We start from the raw sequence: 18114 nt of genomic DNA, 5'->3' as shown, positions 1-18114 counted from the left end.
GCTGGCTTCCGATTTGCTCAAGGGCCAGGCCCTGGCGAGGCATAGCTTGGCTACCACTGAGACCACAGGGGTCACGTGGGCCCCTGGCGACTGTCCCTCCCAGAAGATGGGGGTCCCTAGTGGGCTGGTTGGCCTAGCCTGAGCCGGTGCCCACCCCCCCCATCCCCCTTCCGGCTCTGGTCGCTTGCAGCTGATCCTGCCAGCTGGTCGGTCCCGCTCAGACGGGCCCAAACAAAGAGTCCTGATTTCCTGCCTCCCAGGTCAAGCTGTCCCCAGAGTAGGGCTGTGCGTGACCTCACATTCAACTCGAGTGTTCCCCAAGCACCTCAGACACAGCCCTGCCCATGCCGCCGATGCCGCGTGGGAGGGCATAGCCACGTGCCCTCCGCTGGGCATCGAGCCTCCTTTTGAGCTCTGCCTGCCCCAGACCTCATCCCTGTGCGGATCACAGAGGGATTGTCTTCAGCGTCCCTTTCTTCCCGTAGAAGCCCTTCTCGTGGCCCAAGAGTGCTCACTTTTGGAACACCTGCGTGTGTCCTTTTCCCATCGCCTTCCCAGACCGTCGGATCCAGCCTCCCTGCAGGCTGCCTCGAAAGCCCTGTTTCCTTTCCGCAGTGGGGTGGTTTGGCTTCTGCTGCCCCCGATCCTGGCCTCCCACGTCCACCTTGGGTCTCTGTGGGTACTTGCCCTTCGAAGGACTTGATTCGGGGCTTCAGCGTGTAGCCTGTCCCGTTGAAAGCGAGCATTTCACTGGTGCGCTCCCAGGCCAGCCCTGCTCTCCTTCCCCACGCCCGCCCCTGCCCCCCCTCCACCTCCACCCCCGGGGCCCTGTCTCGCTGTTACCTTGAGGATACATAGAATGATTTTGTTTGCTTTCGGCTTAGACGCTTTTGAACGGGCCTAAGTGACACGGACTCACTCTCAAGGAAATTTCCTACTTGCCGACCTAGACGTGACCGGAGGAAGCCCCCGTCCACGTGCATTTGGAAATAGATGAGGGTCTGGGTGTCAGACGCGCCGAAACCCGAATGAGAGTCGTCCGTCTTCACCGCAGGTGGGAGGATAGGATGGTGGGTTTGGCGATGCGCGTTCTCTGGCCGTTGTGGGCGACATTGTCCTTCATAGCCACTGTGGAGGGGACAGAGTGGCACCTTGGAAAGGCCCGTCTGCGAGGATCCGAGGTCCCTGTCCCAGCTCTGCCACTAAGCAGGGTCATCTGCCCTCTGTGAGCGCCACTGCCCTATTTCTGAAAGGGGAGAGCTAAGAGGGTGTGGAAGAGGACCTCCCGAGGTGCCTTTCAGCCTAAGGACTGGCATCCTGGATGGAGCTCCCAGGCCTAGATTCGGGCCTGCTCCCTGGTCTTTGTGCTTCTAAAGTGGTTTACAAAGCACTCTTTCAGGTCAGTTCCTCCTGTAGGGACGTGACCTCGGAGGCTGCGAATTTCGGTGGAGGCCGTCGGTGGCTCCTCGGAAGGGGCCCGAAGGCTGGGGCCTCCTTGGGTGGGCCCGCCTGTGTGGCCTTGCCTGCTGCCCCCCTCCTCGGGCCCTCCCTCGCCCCCTGGGTCCCGTAGGAGCTGCCTCCTTCCTGGTCCCCCTCCCTCCCAGGTGCCAGCCAGGCCCCGGCAGTGGGTTTGTGTGGCACCGTGGGGGTCTTTCTCAGCCGGGTCTCGGGACCCTTCAGTTGGGCAGGCACAAGCCCTGGTGACGTCCAAGGCCTGCCTTTCCCAGCCTCGCCCTGCGGCCCCTGCCCTTGGCTTCCGCGCCCCGATGCCCCCAGCCCAGAGGCCCTCCAGCCGCTCCCCTCCCTCGCTGCCGCCAGGGTCTCGGGGTGTCTGCCAGCGTTCACTTCCCTCCAGTATCTGAGGAGGCTCCTGGAGGGGCCTTGTCCCGGTAGGCACTGGGGCCTTACAGTCAGTCCCAGGCAGTCTCAGTCCCTCCCTGCCCGTGGCTCAGCCATGAGCAGCTCAGCAGGCCGGGCTCCCGTTGGGCAGGAGGGCCCCAGGGCAGGAACAGGGACGGGGCGCCGTCACGCGGGAAGGTGCCGGCACTGGACAGAAATGCCGGCACCTGGCAGTGGCGGATCTCAGCAAACCACAGACCAGCCCCACACTGCCTCTGCTTCTCCTTGGCACCTTCCTTTCTTGGGCCTGCTTTTTGTCAACTGAAAGACACCGTGTAGCACTGAGAAGAGCAATGGGTCGCCAGTCAGGAGGTCGGCCACGGGCCGGGGGTGGGTGGGCGCAGCGTGGGCTCGAGAGGAATTCAGACCAGGGCTCTGGTCCCCATCCCGTCACTTAGCAGCACGTGACCCTGGGAAGATTCCCAAGCCCCGTGGCCTCAGGTTCGTCACCTGTGAAGCGAGTGGGTGTGACGAGCCGTGTCTTGTAGGGGCTGCAGGGATGTGCGTGAGCTTCGTGAAGCAGCTCACAGGACCTGGCGTCTGTGGGAACGTTGACGATGGGCAGTTATTTCTCATATTGTTTGGATCACAGACCCTTCCCCTCTCTCCTCTGGCCTTTGGTTGGGCGCTTTCTTGTCCCGGTCATGTCAGAGAATATGCAGCTTCATCACCATCACCTCCCACAGAAGGAAGCCCCGCTTCCCAAAGGCCCAAACTGCCCTGGCTCGGGGCACTTACCCTCCAGGGCTCGCTCCTGGAGCCCCACCGCCTCGTCCCATGTTGACTTGTTCTGTGGAACTTGGGGGACGTCTCACCACCTTCCTCGTGTGACTGCGGCTCCTAGACCATCATTCTAGGTGTGGCTGTGTCCTGCTTTTCCTAGCGTTCCCGCTACTAACACAGGCCCTTCCGGAGAGCAGAGGCTCCGTGAAGGTCTGCAGAATAAATGAACCAGTGAGCAGGGGGCTTATTGACTCAGACCAGTTATCTCCTACTTTCGTAAAAAGCCCATGCAAATTCAACTAAATATAGATATTTTCGTTTTATACAATGACAGAAGAAGTTAAAAGATTTAAAATTAACTTTTGCTTTTATTTTTCTCTTTTTCTTTCTTTCTTTTTTTTTTTTTTTTTGGCCGCACCATGCGGCTTTTGGGATCTTAGTTCCCCAACCAGGGATCAAACCAGGGACCCCAGCTGGGAAAGTGCTGAGTCCTAACCACTGGACCGCCAAGGAATTCCCAACTTCTGTATTTCTGGACCCCATCAATTTTATTCTTAAGTTCTTTCTGATTTCCAAGAAAATTACTATTCCAATGAAATGTTATCTTGTTTAGGATCACAAAATAAAACGGGAGACTTACAATTTGTTTTACAAACTAGGACAACTTTTGTCCATGAACAATACATGTGTGATCAATGTCATTCACAAACTTAGACACTGAACCTTATTAAGCCTTCTTTTAAATGGAACAATATTTGACAAATTCCTAAAGAAAACAGAGATGAAATTCCATGTCATCATACACAACAGGAACCCAAAGATGCTGCACACCGGGTTCCCCCGACAGGCCCGGGCCCTCACTACTTAGAAGGGTGACCGCTCCCTCTTCAAACTCAGAGAGAAGGATCAGCCTCCCTTCCTGCCCCACGGGAGAAGCTGCTGGACGTGGGCCTGGAAGGAGCCTGGCTTCTGCTCTGGCTCAGGCCCCCTTTTCCTCATCGCTCACACCCTCTGCACACAGGGATGGGAAGGACCTGGGATCCCATCCACTGACCCTGAGCAGATACTCCAGGACCTGCCACTTGCTGGTCTCCGCGTGGGCCCGGGGACCCCACAGGAACTCGTAGCGGGCGGGGTCACAGTGGGGCACCTGCCGGTACTCCAGGTAGCCCTCCTGCACCCACACTTTGGTGAGCAGCTCCCTGGGCTCCCCGTAGATGCAGTGCTCCCTCCCGGCACACACCCCCATCACGCTAAGTGCTTCCCAGACCTCCTCCTCAGGGGCGTGGTCACCGTACAGGGCGATCAGGCCCAGGAGCATCACCAGGAGGCCGGCCTTGGGCCTCTGCCCATCGCTCAGCACTGCATCACAGGTGAGGCCAAGGGTGGGGACCAGGACGTAGGTGCACTCATGGGGGTCCACCTCCTTCACGTCCACGCCAAACACCAGCTGCATGCACTCGCAAGCTTGGCTGAAGACCGAAGGTCTGGGGAACTGGTCCCAGTGGTCTCTGAAGACGATATTCAGCATCTCCGCCTTGGAGGTCAGCTCCTTGGTGCGATACTTGAGGAGCAGGAATGCCACCAGGTCAGCCACCTTCAGTGGTAGTGGGTCTAGGTGCAAGGGATCCGCATCTTCCTGGTCATGCCAGGTGCTCGGCCCCTCCTCGTCTTGGCTGCTGGAGTCATCGTCTTCAGATTGGCTCCACGGAGTGGCGGCCATGGCAGTAGGGGAGGGGCTCGGGGGGGGACTGGGTTCCCCAGCATCAGTCCCCTCCTCCAGGGTGACCTGGAACAGGACAGGGTAAGAGGAGGAGGAGGAGGGCGAGGGGGATGCGGCCTCCTCGCCCGCAGCCCCGAACAGCTGCGCCTCCACCGGGCCCTGGGCCTGGACTGGGGCCTGAAGGTCTGCCTCAGGCTGGCGCAGCTCTCTCATCTCGACCAGGGGCCTGATGACTGGGGTCGGGCCGCCGACGGGAGTCTGGGCAGGGGTGACAGATACGGACCACGGGCCTGTGGGTGAGAGGGAGTGTGAGCGGCCTCGGCGGAGACACGCACCCTGGGCAGCTCTGACAAAGGCCACTTACAGGGCTCGCCTGGAGGGGTGCCCTCGGGCATCACAGGGGCGCTCCTCCTGGGCGGCCTGTCCCCTGCCAACCTGAAGAAGGAAGCGAGGTGGCCCCTCAGGGTGCAGCCAGCACAGCCCCAGGTACCGACCGGGGCTGAGAGGGGTGTGGGGAGGTGCGGTGACTTGGGCCTTGTGGGGTCCCCTGTGTTCTGGGAGGGGGAGCCCCTGGGTGCACACTCAGGGCACGCACCTCACCTTGACTCCTGGCGCTGCCTGGGCCTCCTCTGCTCTGTGGCCTGAGGACACGTGCCTCAGACCTGGGCCTTCGCCTCCCGGTTCCTGGAGCCCCTGTAAGAGGAATGGAGGGCGCACCTCGGGTGTAGATTGTGGCACAGCCCTGGGCCCCTCGGTGCTGGTAGGAGGGGTGGGCCGGACTCTGTGAGGTTCCCACTGTCCTGGCGTGGGTGGCCCCCTGTGTGCTCACTCAGGGCAGGGCCTCCCCTTCCCCCTGGCAGGGCCTGGGCCCTCTGTCTGCTGTCCTGAGGCAAAATTCTCAAGACACATTCCCTGCACTGAAAAGAAGGGCGTGAGGACCTCCACATCTGGCCATGGTGCCCAGGGGCTAACAGGGCTCACAAGGGACAACCAAACTCCGTGGGGTCCATCTGTGCTGGGACGATGGGCGGTCGGCTCAGTCTCCACCTTGACACCCTGCAGGGCCTGGGACAGCTCCCTCTGCTGACTGTGACTCATCTCCTTCAGCCAAGGCCTCACCTCCATAAGACACCAGAAGAGGAAGTGAGGGGCAATGTACCCACCTATTCTGGGACACCCAGGGGTGACAAAAGGGGCAGGGCCGGCTGGGCTCCAAGTACTCTGTGAGAAGGGGTCTCCCCAGTGCTCACGATGCCCCCTGCCAGGGCCTGAGGCCAGTCCCATGGAGCAAGGCCCTCTGGCAGAGACCAGTCGTCTGGATGAGGAGGCTGGCGTGCGGGCCCCACGGGGGTTTCCAGGGCTGGCAGGACGGATTCCTGTGGGCCCCCTCTTTGTGGTGAGGGTGTTGGTCCCCTCACCCCTCCCTCAGGGTCTTCACCTTGACTCCTGGCGGCTCCGGGGCTCCTCCCGCTGCTGAGCAGATGTGCTCCCTAGATGCCCCGATGCCATCCTCCCACGCCGGGTCCCCCCTCCCCAGCATGCTGCCCCGCCCCCACGCAGGGCCCCCTCTGTTCTGGAAGGCTGCGTTCTCAGTCCGGGCCCAGGACCCTCGGCCCTATTCCCGTGGAGCCTGGCCCTGCTGACCGATTCCCCCTGAAGCCTGAGCTGCTCAGCAGCCCCCAAGCACGGGGCAGCAGGAAGGCGCGTCACCCTGGCCTCCCTGCCCGGGCTCCCGCGGGGGACAGGGGACAGCCGGGCCCCTGGGGTCACTGTTCTCAGGGAGTTGGGGACCTACAGCTCTCCACGAGGGCGGATGGGGCCTTTCCCACCCTGGCTCATCCTGGGGCGCCTCAGACCCAGGCCCTCCCCACACCCCCGGGCCTGAGTCTCCTGATCCCTCAACCCAGACCCTCACCGGGTCCAACCTGCAAGGCTGCCCTTCGGGGGCGGCACCTGGAGCCAAAAGCCCAGGCCCCAGGGGCACAGCAGGGGGGGAGAGAGACCCCAGGGTTCTGGAGTCCAAGTGCCGACCCTCCCTCAGGGTCTCCAAATAATGTCCCTGCAGGTCCTGGGCGGGTCCGTCTTCATCCAGAGACGCCGCTGCTCACACCAGCTCCCCATTCTCTCTAAGTCCCGGATGCAGAAGTTGGGACACACCTCGTGTGCTCTTCCCACCCAGGGCCTCCCAGGCCTGGCAGCAGGGGCGGGGTTCAGTGGGATCCCCTAAGCGCTCCCTCAGGGTGCTCACTCTCACTGTGGGCTCACGTGACTCTCCCCGCTGCCCCCCTGTGACCCCGCCACTCATACCAGGTGCCCAGTCTCTGTGGGACCCGGATGAGGAAGTCAGGATAGGCTGCCACCTGCTCATCACGCCACAGGGCTTCCACAGCGGAGGGCAGCGACGGATTTCTCCAGGACACACCACACTCCACCCACGTTCTCGGGTCCAGTATCCCCTCAGCCCTCCCTCAGGGTCCTCACCTTGACTCACGGGTAGGACCTGGGATTCTCCCCTCCCCCCAGCGGAGGCCCCGTCTCTGATCCCAGGACCCCAGTCTCTCTGAGACCCAGATGTCAGGAGGTGCTGCACGTGCTCATCCCACCCTATGGCCTCCAACGGCCAAGTCTGTTCTGGGGTCCAGGTTCCCCTCAGTCCTCCCTCAGTGCTCTCAACTTGACTCCACGCAGGACCTGGGATTCTCTCCTGTGCCCACCAGACACCCCGCCCCTTACACCCCCTCCCCAGCCTCTCTGAGTCCCCGCCCCTTACACCCCCTCCCCAGCGTCTCTGAGACCCGGATGTCAGGAGCTGCTGCACGTGCTCATCCCGCCCTATGGCCTCCCAGGCCCCACTCTGTTCTGGGGTCCATGTTCCCCTCAGTCCTCCCTCAGGGCCCTCAGCTTGACTCCTCGCAGGACCTGGGATGCTCTCCTGTGCCCGCCTAAGACCCCGCCCCTTACACCCCCTCCCCAGTCTCTCTGAGACCCCACCTCTTACACCCCCTCCCCAGCCTCTCTGAGACCCCGCCCCTTACACCCCTTCCCCAGCCTTTCTGAGTCCAGGATGTCAGGAAGTGCTGCAAGAGCTCATCTCACACTTTGGCCTTCCAGGGCCGACTTTGTTCTGGGGTCCAGGGTCCCGTCAGTCTTCCCTCAGGGTCCTCCGTTTCTGTCCTGCTAGGCCCTAGGCTTCTCATCTGCCCACCTGAGGCGCCACCCCTCACCACAAGTCCCCAGTCTCTGTGGGACCCGGATGTTGAAGTCCGGACGTGTGCTCATGCCGCCCCAGGGCCTCCCAGGGCTGAAGGCAGGGACAACCCACCTTCCAACCGTGATCTGGGTCCCAGGAGCCCCGCAGTCCTCCCGCTGCTCCTCACTTTGGCTCCCCTCAGGAGCCAAGGTGAGAGATACATTTTATTTCCGTCTATATCTATATATCTGTTTTCTATCTATATATCTATATCTATATAGATATATTCTATATCTACATATAGATAGATATAGTTTCTTTCATTCTCCCTCCTATAGTTTTCTAGGATTTATTATGGGAACAGAAGACAGAAGCTCAAAACTGACTGTCATCTTGGCAGATAAAGTTACAGCACTAATTCTGTAAATCTATAAACAAGGAGGACCGACATGGTCGCCGTATACCGTTTCCCATCATTGGGTATGCTATGCTGCTTTTTTATTTAGGAACCCTTGAACCTGAGTCTTCCAGTAAACTTGTATAATGTCTCCATAAAGACCTTGTCTACATATTTGTTAGGCGTCTTCTTAGGTAACTTTTAAAATTTATTGCCGTTTTAAAATGAAGCATTTTCTAATACATGTTCTAAATAGTTATTGCTCTTGCACGGCAAGGCTCTTGATTTGGCGGTGGTGACCTTCCATCCTCTATTTTTCTGAAGTCCCTTATTCATTTGAGTATTCCATGGGCACCTTCCTTTGAATTTGCGAGATAGTTGATCATGTGGTAACACGAAATACTAGTTCTTTTCCGTTTACGTATTTCTTCTTTATTTTGAGATCCATAGCTCTGGCTTCCTATTGCAGTGCAGCTTCAAAAATTAGAGGTGATAAAATATTTCTAGGACTTGTCCCTCACAAGAATGCTTCTAACATTTCACATTACTGTATGTTTAAATATGTGTGGATGTATGTATGCATACATACACAAGCGTATATATATATGCTGTATGTTTATGTGTATGTACGTATGGGGTGTGTGTGTGTGTGTGTATATATATATATATATATATAGTTTCTGTACATATGGTTATTTTAAGTTGCTGATTTCTTAAATTCAAATGCATTTTTCACAACACTGCCTTGTACTTCCTCCCCCATGCTTAACGGTTTGGATATCATATATCCTTTTGCTTTGCATATCCCTCATCTACTTTTTGAGGATACAGATGATTTTACTACTTCTGTCATGTGCCCTTCCTGCACGCTTCCTCTACGTTTACTGTACATTTGTTTGAACAATGACATTTTCCCTCGTAATTTTCATATTTCCAACTGTGGCCTTTTCTTTACAGCTTCGAGAAGTCCCTTTAAAATTTCTTGAAAAGCTGGTTTCATGGTGCTGCACTCCTTTAGTTGTGCTTTTCTGCAGAACTTTTGATCACTCCTTCACATGTGAACAATAGGCTTTCGGGGTAGAGCATTCTTGGGTGTAGGTTTTTTCCTTTCAGCATTTTTGAAATATGGTGCCACTCCCTTTGGCCTGCAGCATTTCTGCTGAGAAGGCAGCTGATGGCCTAATGGAATTTCCCTTGTCAGTAACTTATTGCTTTTCCCTTGATGCTTTAATATTCCCTCTTTATCTTTAATTTTGGCCATTTGAATTACAGTGGGTCTGGATGTGGTCCTCTGTGGGTTGATCCTGCTTGGGACTCTGGCTGCTTCCTGGACCTGGATGTCTGTTTCCTTTCCCAGGATAGGCAAATTTTCAGCTATTTCATGTTCCATTATGTTCTCTGACCCTTTCTCTCTCTCTTCTCCTTCTGGGACCCCTATAATGCAACTGTTAGTGTGTTGGATGTTGTCTCAGAGGTCTCTTAAACTGTCCTCATTTTTTAAAATTCTTTTTTCTTTTATCTGTTCAGCTTGAGTGATTTCCACTACTCTGCCTTCCAGTTGGGTGACGTGTTCCTCGGCATCATCTAATATGCTCTTGGTACCTTCTAGTGTATTTTTCATTTCAGCTCTTGTATTCTTCAGCTCTGTATGGCTCTTTGTTATATTTTCTAACACTTTGTTAAGCGTCTCGCTGTGTTCATCCATTCTTCTCCCAAATTCTCTCAGCATCTTTATGATCATTACCTTGCACTCTTTATTGTGTAGATTGCTTTCTCCATTTCACTTGGTCCTTCTTCTGGGGTTTTATCTTATTCCTTCATTTGGACCATATTCCTCTCTCCCCCCACCCCCATTTTCCCTAATTCTCTCTTTTTACTCTTCTGTATTTGGCAGGCTGGTTATATCTCTTGGTCTAGGAGGAGTGGTGTCTTGAAGGAGACGACCTATGCATCCCAGCAGTCCACTGCCCTTTTGTCACCAGAGCTCTATGCTCTCGTGTTGCCCCCCTATGGGGACCGCGTGGTCCCTTCTGCTGTGGCAGGCTGACTGGCATGGGCAGCCTGGTAGGCATGGCTGGCCCCTGGTCTGCTTGGTTGCCGGGCCTTGCCTTGTGCAGAGGCTGCTGATCACTGGTGGCCGGGGCTGGGGCAGGAGGTGTCTGGCTGCTGAGACCTGGCTGGTCCCAGGCCTGGTGCTGGCCCACTGGTGGGTGGAGCAGTGTTCTGGGATGGGGGGTTACAGGGCCAAGGGTTCTCAAATCTAGTGTCAGCCTGCTGTTGGCTGGGGCTCTTTCGTGACATAGCTGGTGGCGGGGTCCAGGGTGCCCTGAAGCAGGTGTTGGCCTGCTGGTCTGGAAATCCAGGGCCTAGGGGGTCCCAGGTCTGCTGCTGGCCTGCTGGGGGGTGGGCTTAGATCTGACATGGCAGGCTGCAGGGCTACAGTGGTCCTGGGGCTGGTTCCTGCTCCCTGGTGCGTACAGCCCGATCCTGGGGCTAGTGTCAGACCACTGGTGGATGGAGCTGTTTCCTGGGGTCTCTGGTTACAGAGCCTGGCGTGCTGGAAGAGGTGCCAGCCGGCTGGTAGGCAGACCAGAAGGGCCCAGGGTCTCTGGCTGCCGAGCCCTGGGGTTGCTGAAGTTGGTGTCGGCCTGCTGGTGGATGGGGCAGGGTCTGGACAGCTGGCTGCAGGGCGGAGGGTCCTGGGGCTTGTTCGCCCACACAGGTGGCTGGAGCAACCTCCTGGGCGCTCTGGTGGCAGGCCAGGTCCTGGTAGGCTGGGGCTCAGAGGGTCCTAAAGCAGCTGGCCTGCTGGTGGTGGAGCTGTGCCCATGCTCACCTAGCAGCTTGGCCTGAGGCTTCCCAGTCCTGATGCCAACAGGCTGGTGGGCATGGCTGAGTCCCCTTGCCAATAAGCTAGAGGGAGGCCTCCAAAATGGCACTTGCCAGCAGGAGCGTCCTTGTGCTACAACGAGTGCCTCCACATGGCTGCCACCAGTATCCATGCCCCAGGGTCAGCTCCAGCCACTTACTTCCTCCGCAGGAGGCTATCTGTGATGAGCAGGTGGGTCTGACGGAGACTCTCAAATTACTGCTTCTGCACAGGATCTTGGAGCAGGTGAGATTTGGTGTGCGTACTTTAAGAGGGGAGTTTCTACTTCCTACCGCTGTCTGGCTCTCGTGAAAGTAAGACTCGCTCACCTTAAAAGCCAAATGTTCTCTGAGCATGCGGTCCCGGTGCATGACCTCCAGGCTAAGGTGCCCAGTGTGGGGCTCAGACCCCTCGCTTCTGGGGGAGAATATCTGCAATGATAACTATCCTACCGTTTCTCTGTTGCCCACCCAAAGATATGGGTCTTGACTATACCATGAGTCTGATCGTCCTACCCATCTTGTTGTGCTTTTGTCTCTATATGGTAGTTAGATATATATGTAGATAGATAGATATACGAGTACTATATTATGTTTATCACAGAGACTAAGGCAGAATCCTCAATGTTGTACCATTCCTAAAGGAAATCAATGGACCACTTATGGTTAGTTGATTACAACATCTCACTTCCATCCTTGAAGGGGGAGAGGGTCATCTTGACTGCAATGTGTATCACACATTCTAGATGTGGGTTTGACTTTCCTTCTTACGGTGCCTCGTCTGGTGCCACTAACTGAGGGCTTAGAGAAGGCAGGATGGACTGACACAGGATATTTCACAGGACCACCCGGGACTCGTACAGCAAGCGAGGGGTTCGGAGGGCACGTGGCTGTGAGACGCAAAGCCACAATGTCAGCCCACACCTTCCCGAAGCTGCGGGTCTTCTGGAGCAGTGGAATGGCCTCGACAAAGCACACAGGAGGTGTACGTTTGGAGATGAGAGCCCATGATGATGGGGTGTCATCCTCCAGGTTATCAGACACAATCGACATCTGTCGTCGTTGTTCTACCACTAGATGGGATACGTGGTCCTTGAACCAGAGGGTAGAGTGACCCCACTTGCCGTCACTCCCACTGGCCCACACGGGAAGCTGTGCTTCCTGTCCCCTAAGTTTAGGGTCTGTAGTTCCACACCTGGGCTGTCCAGCCATTAGGCACATCTAGCTATTGACATTTAACTTTAAAGTGTTTTAAGGTAGAAGTCCAGGCCCTGGGACACACTAACCACGTGTCAGTACTCAACAGCAGCCTCATGTGGCTACTGGTGCCCTATTGACAGGGCTGGCAGGACCTATGGTTCCCAAAGTGAGAATGCTTTCCCCAGGAGACACGATAAGGGTCCTCCTGACCTATAAGCCGTGGTTCCCACCTGGGCACTGTGGGCTCCTCTCCCGAGAGGCTCAGGTGCCAGTTCCCCATCCCCGAGTCTGCTCTCCACCTGGCCAGGCCCTACCGCGTGGGGAAGGGAAGGGGACAGAAGGCTTGTCCCCGGAAGGAGGCTAGTGGTGAGAGGAGTGCAGGGTCCTCATGGGGTTCTCACTTGCAGCTCAGCTCCAGGCTCCTAGGCTGCATCCCTGCCCCCTGCTCCCAGGGATCTCGGCCCCTCCTGGGTCCCTCTGGATGTACCACCCCTAGGACACCTTCTGCACTGCCCACAATCCACAATTTTTCCGCACCAATGTATTATTTTTATTTAAGTGGAAAGTTTCTTCTGTCTTTGTATTTAAAACAGTGATTTAAACACCATCTTATTTTAAAATATTTGTAGGTTTACATAAAGGATCCCAGATTCCCTGCAGGCAGCTGCCAGGAAGCAGAGGAAGACAACATATGGGCCAGGACTTGGAGTGAGTCTCTCCCCTGCAATGCTGTGTACTAGGTGCTCAAAAAGAGCAGCTGCTATAACTTTGCGTTGAAAAAAAATTCCGTTCATTAGGTGGAGGAGCTTCCGACAAAGCCAAATGTGCCTTGAATCTGCAACTACTTCTAGTCACTACTCTGTGATGGGTACTTTCTAATACAAGATCCCATTTACTTTCCAAGGCTCTTGTGACTGTCAACAGGGAGGGCTCCCCCTATTCCCTCCAGAGCACCTCCTGCCCTTCCCTCTGCAATCAAGCCCGTAGTCTCAGCAGGCTGAGGATGTGCCCCTTCCTCCTCATGCAAGGACACATCTCAGCCTGGGAGTCTCAGCTGCCGCCACACGATGGAACGTGCCTGAGCACCTGCACGGGTGCCCTTGGGCACCCGGACAGCCACGACCTTCCTGTGGGGCAAGGACCAGACACCAGACTGTGGGAGGAGGGCTAGTTAGTTTCCTTGGTAACATCCCGCTAGGATATCCACAGGAGCCATCCTTCACCTCCAAGGAGGATTCTGAGATGTGTGGAATTCAGCTTCACTCGGTGTTTTTGCCGCCATGGTTTCTATGACCATTCCTCATCTAAGGCTTTGGGGTCTGACCACCTAGGAAAGCTGATCCATCAGTTTAAGTGTCCAGCAGCCACTTTCAAAGAAGACTCCCCATTAAAATCCTACCAACAATTCGGGGGTGGTTACCAAAGCTGCTTCAACTGTATACCCCAAAGCTGAGTAAATTGTGAGCCAAACCAAACTCCACTCACCCCTCCCCATTTGGAAGATGTTGAGCGTATTTAGGCGCAGGCAGAATAACCAGGACTCTGAGGGTCTCTGCCCAAAGTGCACCTTCTCTTCCTGCCCCAGGAGATTTATCCACGACAGAAGAGGAACTTCTAATTTGCATGTCCCATTTCAGATTTTCTTCTCACCCCTAAGATGCCCTCTACACGCCTGCTGCTGCCACCACCCAGCTTCATCACCATCACCTCCCACAGAAGGAATCCCCACTTCCCAAAGGCCCAAACTGCCCTGGCTCGGGGCACTTACCCTCCAGGGCTCGCTCCTGGAGCCCCACCGCCTCGTCCCATGTTGACTTGTTCTGTGGGACTTTTGGGGATGTCTCACCACCTTCCTCATGTGACTGCGGCTCCTAGATCATCACTCTAGGTGTGGGTGTGTCCTGCTTTTCCTAGCGTTCCCGCTACTAACACAGGCCCTTCCAGAGAGCAGAGGCTCCGTGGAGGTCTGTGGAATAAACAAGCCAGTGAGCAGGGGCCTTATTGACTCAGATTAATTTTCAGCTATTTCTTAAGTAAACCATGCTAATCTGATATTTACATATACATATATGTATGCATATTAGTTTTGGAAAATGACAGATGAGAAGGCACAAGTAGTAAGAATTAACTAACTTGTACTTTTATTTCTCTTTTTCTTGACCTCATCAATTGTATTCGAAAGTTCTTTTATATTTCCAAGAGATTCATATTCCAATGCCATGTTATCTTGTTCAGGATCACAAAATAACATGGGAATCTTACAGTTTGCTTTACACAATAGCAAAACTCTTGTCGTTGAACACAATTAGTGCAAATACATGTGTGATCAATATCATTCATAAACTTAGATACCGAAGCTTATTAAGCCTTCTTTTAAAATGAACAATATTTAACAAATTCCTAAAGAAAACAGAGATGAAATTCCATGTCAACATACACAACAGGAACCCAAATATGCTGCACACCGGGTTCCCCCGACAGGCCCGGGCCCTCTTCAAACTCCGAGCGAAGGATCAGCCTCCCTTCCTGCCCCACGGGAGAAGCTGCTGGACGTGGGCCTGGAAGGAGCCTGGCTGCTGCTCTGGCTCAGGCCCCCTCTTCCTCATCGCTCACACCCTCTGCACACAGGGATGGGAGGGACCTGAGATCCCATCCACTGACCCTGAGCAGATGCTCCAGGACCTGCCACTTGCTGGTCTCCGCGTGGGCCCGGGGACCCCACAGGAACTCATAGCGGGCGGGGTCGCTGTGGGGCACCTGCCGGTACTCCAGGTAGCCCTCCTGCACCCACACTTTAGTGAGCAGCTCCCTGGGCTCCCCGTAGATGCAGTGCTCCCTCCCTGCACACACCCCCATCACGCTAAGTGCTTCCCAGACCTCCTCCTCAGGGGCGTGGTCACCGTACAGGGCGATCAGGCCCAGGAGCATCACCAGGAGGCCGGCCTTGGGCATGCTCTGCCCGTCGCTCAGCACTGCATCACAGGTGAGGCCCAGGGTGGGGACCAGGACGTAGGTGCACTCGCGGGGGTCCACCTCCTTCACGTCCACGCCAAACACCAGCTGCATGCACTTGGAGGCTCGGCTGAAGACCACGGGGAAGTGGTCCTGATGGTCATGGAGGACCATATTCAGCATCTCCGCCTTGGAGATCGGCTCCTTGGTGCGATACTTGAGGAGCAGGAACGCCACCAGGTGAGACTTCAGCACAGTAAGTGCCTCCTGGGGCAAGGACTCGGCACAGGCGGAGAAGGAGGGGGCGACGGGGGAGGAGGAGGACGAGGGGGATGCGGCCTCCTCGCCCGCAGCCCCGAACAGCTGCGCCTCCACCGGGCCCTGGGCCTGGACTGGGTCCTGAAGGTCTGCCTCAGGCTGGCGCAGCTCGCTCATCTCGACCAGGGGCCTGATGACTGGGGTCGGGCCGCCGACGGGAGTCTGGGCAGGGGTGACAGGTGGGGACCACGGGCCTGTGGGTGAGAGGGGGTGTGAGCGGCCTCGGCGGAGAAACGCAACCTGGGCAGCTCTGACGAAGGCCACTTACAGGGCTCGCCTGGAGGGGTGCCCTCGGGCCTCACAGGGGCGCTCCTCCTGGGCGGCCTGTCCCCTGCCAACCTGAAGAAGGAAGCGAGGTGGCTCCTCAGGGTGCAGCCAGCGCAGCCCCAGGTACCAACCGGGGCTGAGAGGGGTGTGGGGAAGTGTGGTGTTTTGAGACTTGTGGGGTCCCCTGTGTTCTGGGAGGGGGAGCCCCTGGGTGCACACTCAGGGCGCGCACCTCACCTTGACTCCTGGCGCTGCCTGGGCCTCCTCTGCTCTGTGGCCTGAGGACACGTGCCTCAGACCTGGGCCTTCGCCTCCCGGTTCTTGGAGCGCCTGTAAGAGGAATGGAGGGCGCACCTCGGGTGTAGATTGTGGCACAGCCCTGGGCCCCTCGGTGCTGGTAGGAGGGGTGGGCCGGACTCTGTGGGCCCCCCATTGTTCCGGGGATTGGGCCCCCCCAGTCCTCTCCCGGGGTCCACACCTTGACCCCGGCAGATCCTGGGACTCCTCCCTCTGCTGACCTGATGTTTCCCCTCAGACCAAGGTCTTCGCATCCCAAGATGCCTCCATCCCCAACCACGTGGCAGAGGTGAGAGCCTGCAACGTTGTCAGCCCTGCCCGGGACCTCCCAGGGCTGACAGCATGGGCGAGCTCCTCTGAGGTCCCCTCTGTTCTGGGGCCCACGGTCCCCTCTGTCCTCCCTCAGGGTCCTCACCTTGACGCCCGGCAGGACCTGGGATACCCCCCCTTTGCCCACCTGAGGCCCTGCCCCTTACCCCAAGTCCCCACTCTCTCTGGGACCCGGATGTCAGGAAATGCTGCCTGGGGTCATCCCGCCCCGCTGTTGCCCAGGGCTGACCACACGGATGGGTTTCTGTGGGCTCCCCTCAGTCCTCCCTCAGGGGCCTCGCCCTCACTCTGGCAGCACCTGGACCCTCCCCTCTATCGATCTGAGGCCCCGTCCTTTATACCAAGTCCCCAGGGTCTGTCAGACCTGATGGGGAAATAAAGAAACAATGCGTGTGCCCATCCTACCCCGGGGCCTCCCAGGGCTGACGGCAGGGTCGGGGATCTGTGGGGTCCCCTCTGTTTGGGGCCCAGCGTCTCCTCAGTCCTCCCTCAGGGGCCTCAACTTGACTCCACGCAGGACCTGGGATCCTTCCCTCCGCCCACCTGAGACCCCGCCCCTTATAGCCGCTCCCCAGTCTCTCCGCGGCCAGGATGTGAGGAAGTACTGCAAGCGCTCATCGCGCCCTATGGCCTCCAGTGCGACCTGGAGCTTCTCGATGCCTCATGCAGGGGGCCAGAGCCCCTCCCTGGACCCCCACAAATCCATCTGCCATGGCCAACAGCCTCCACCGGATCACAGCAGCCCCAGCGCCTGCCCTCTCAGCATCACTTACGCCCCTCGTGGCCAGGCGGCTCCTCCCCGCACCCTCCCCCACTACATCCCCCCATACACCCTCCCCCACCCACCACCTGCTGGCGCTCCGCTCTGGGCCCTGCAAGCCGGGCGCCCCCCCATGCTTAGAGATCAGACTGCCTCTCTCACCTCCCCACACCGGGGAGTCCTCCCCCGAGCACCCTCAGAGCCAGGGGCTCTCGCCTCTCGCACCCCAGACGCAGAGCCCACCCCTCTTGCCCTCGCCCACCCTGGAGCCGGAGCCCCCTTCCTGCCACGAGTGTCCTTCACCCTACCCCACCCCACCCCCCGCCCCGGCGGGAGCTCCCATAACGCCTACCGCGCCCGCGCCTGGGAGTCCTCCCCATCAACCCGCGCCTGCGCCAGGAGTAGCTCCGCCTTCCTCCCGCCACACGCAGCAGCCGTTAGCCCTCGCCTCGTGTCTCGGCCCGGGGAGGGGGAGTGGCCCGCCCGTCGCGTCCTCCCCACCCCCACAGCCAGTCGTCCTCTCCTCTGGCCCCCAAAGCCGGCCCCACCCGCCCAGCAGGAAGCCCTCCGCTCCGGGCCCCCCCCACGCTAGGCCATTACCCCACCCTCTGCACCCCGACTCCAGAACGCCCCCCACCAGCCACCCCAGCAGCTAACGGTCCTCCCCTCAGACCCGCACCTCAGCCAGGATTAGCTCCGCCTTCCTCCCGCCACACGCAGCAGCTGTTAGCCCTTGCTTCGTGTCTTGGCCCGGGGAGGGGGCCCGAGAGTCCTCCCCATCAACCCGCGCCTGCGCCAGGAGTAGCTCCGCCTTCCTCCCGCCACACGCAGCAGCCGTTAGCCCTTGCTTCGTGTCTCGGCCCGGGGAGGGGAAGTGGCCCGCCCGTCGCGTCCTCCCCACCCCCACAGCCAGTCGTCCTCTCCTCTGGCCCCCAAAGCCGGCCCCACCCGCCCAGCAGGAAGCCCTCCACTCAGGGCCCCCCCACGATTAGCCATTACCCCACCCTCTGCACCCCGACTCCAGAACACCCCCCACCAGCCACCCAAGCAGCCAGCGGTCCTCCCCTCAGACCCGCGCCTCAGCCAGGAGTAGCTCCGCCTTCCTCCTGCCACACGCAGCAGCCGTTAGCCCTCGCCTCGTGTCTCGGCCCGGGGAGAGTGCCCGAGAGTCCTCCCCATCGACCCGCACC

At 58.0% G+C, this 18114-nt stretch overlaps 2 protein-coding genes and 1 long non-coding RNA gene across 4 annotated transcripts; 1 reads left to right on the top strand and 2 right to left on the bottom strand.

Annotated features, from left to right (window-relative positions):
- Window position 1: 1 nt before the first annotated feature.
- Window positions 2-14015, top strand: LOC309620113. 2 transcript variants are annotated; one of them, XR_014239416.1, is made up of 3 exons: window positions 2-1054; window positions 7874-11785; window positions 12630-14015. It is a non-coding gene; the product is annotated as an uncharacterized lncRNA (long non-coding RNA). The 2 variants fall into 2 exon arrangements; XR_014239417.1 differs by having other exon boundaries at window positions 7874-11832.
- On the bottom strand, window positions 3587-5854 carry LOC309620969 (melanoma-associated antigen 8-like; the record flags this gene model as incomplete). The annotated part of the gene is made up of 5 exons (XM_082377800.1): window positions 3587-4635; window positions 4710-4780; window positions 4941-5038; window positions 5393-5513; window positions 5784-5854. The coding sequence occupies 5 exons, from the start codon at window positions 5852-5854 to the stop codon at window positions 3602-3604; spliced, it is 1395 nt and encodes a 464-aa protein (XP_082233926.1). The 3' UTR covers window positions 3587-3601.
- Window positions 14016-14115: 100 nt separating the features above from the next.
- LOC309620084 (melanoma-associated antigen 1-like) lies at window positions 14116-16043 on the bottom strand. Its single transcript, XM_082376152.1, has 2 exons — window positions 15775-16043; window positions 14116-15464 (listed from the first exon to the last, which is right to left on the bottom strand). Exons 1-2 carry the CDS (start codon window positions 15968-15970, stop codon window positions 14587-14589), a joined length of 1074 nt encoding a protein of 357 aa, XP_082232278.1. The 5' UTR covers window positions 15971-16043; the 3' UTR covers window positions 14116-14586.
- Window positions 16044-18114: the final 2071 nt, after the last annotated feature.

The sequence above is a fragment of the Balaenoptera borealis genome, assembly GCF_965194805.1.
Source record: "Balaenoptera borealis genome assembly, chromosome: X".
Classification (NCBI taxonomy): domain Eukaryota; kingdom Metazoa; phylum Chordata; class Mammalia; order Artiodactyla; family Balaenopteridae; genus Balaenoptera; species Balaenoptera borealis.
Note: the sequence above shows the minus strand (reverse complement) of the source record. Positions and strands in the feature narration are given on the sequence as shown.

Excerpts from the sequence above, each read along its gene's own strand:
- LOC309620084 (XM_082376152.1), bottom strand. The coding sequence starts at position 15,970 with ATGGGGGGCCCACAGAGTCCGGCCCACCCCTCCTACCAGCACCGAGGG. Across the intron at positions 15,465-15,774 it reads AGGCAGCGCCAGGAGTCAAG|GCCCGTGGTCCCCACCTGTC; the intron begins GTGAGGTGCGCG and ends TCTCACCCACAG.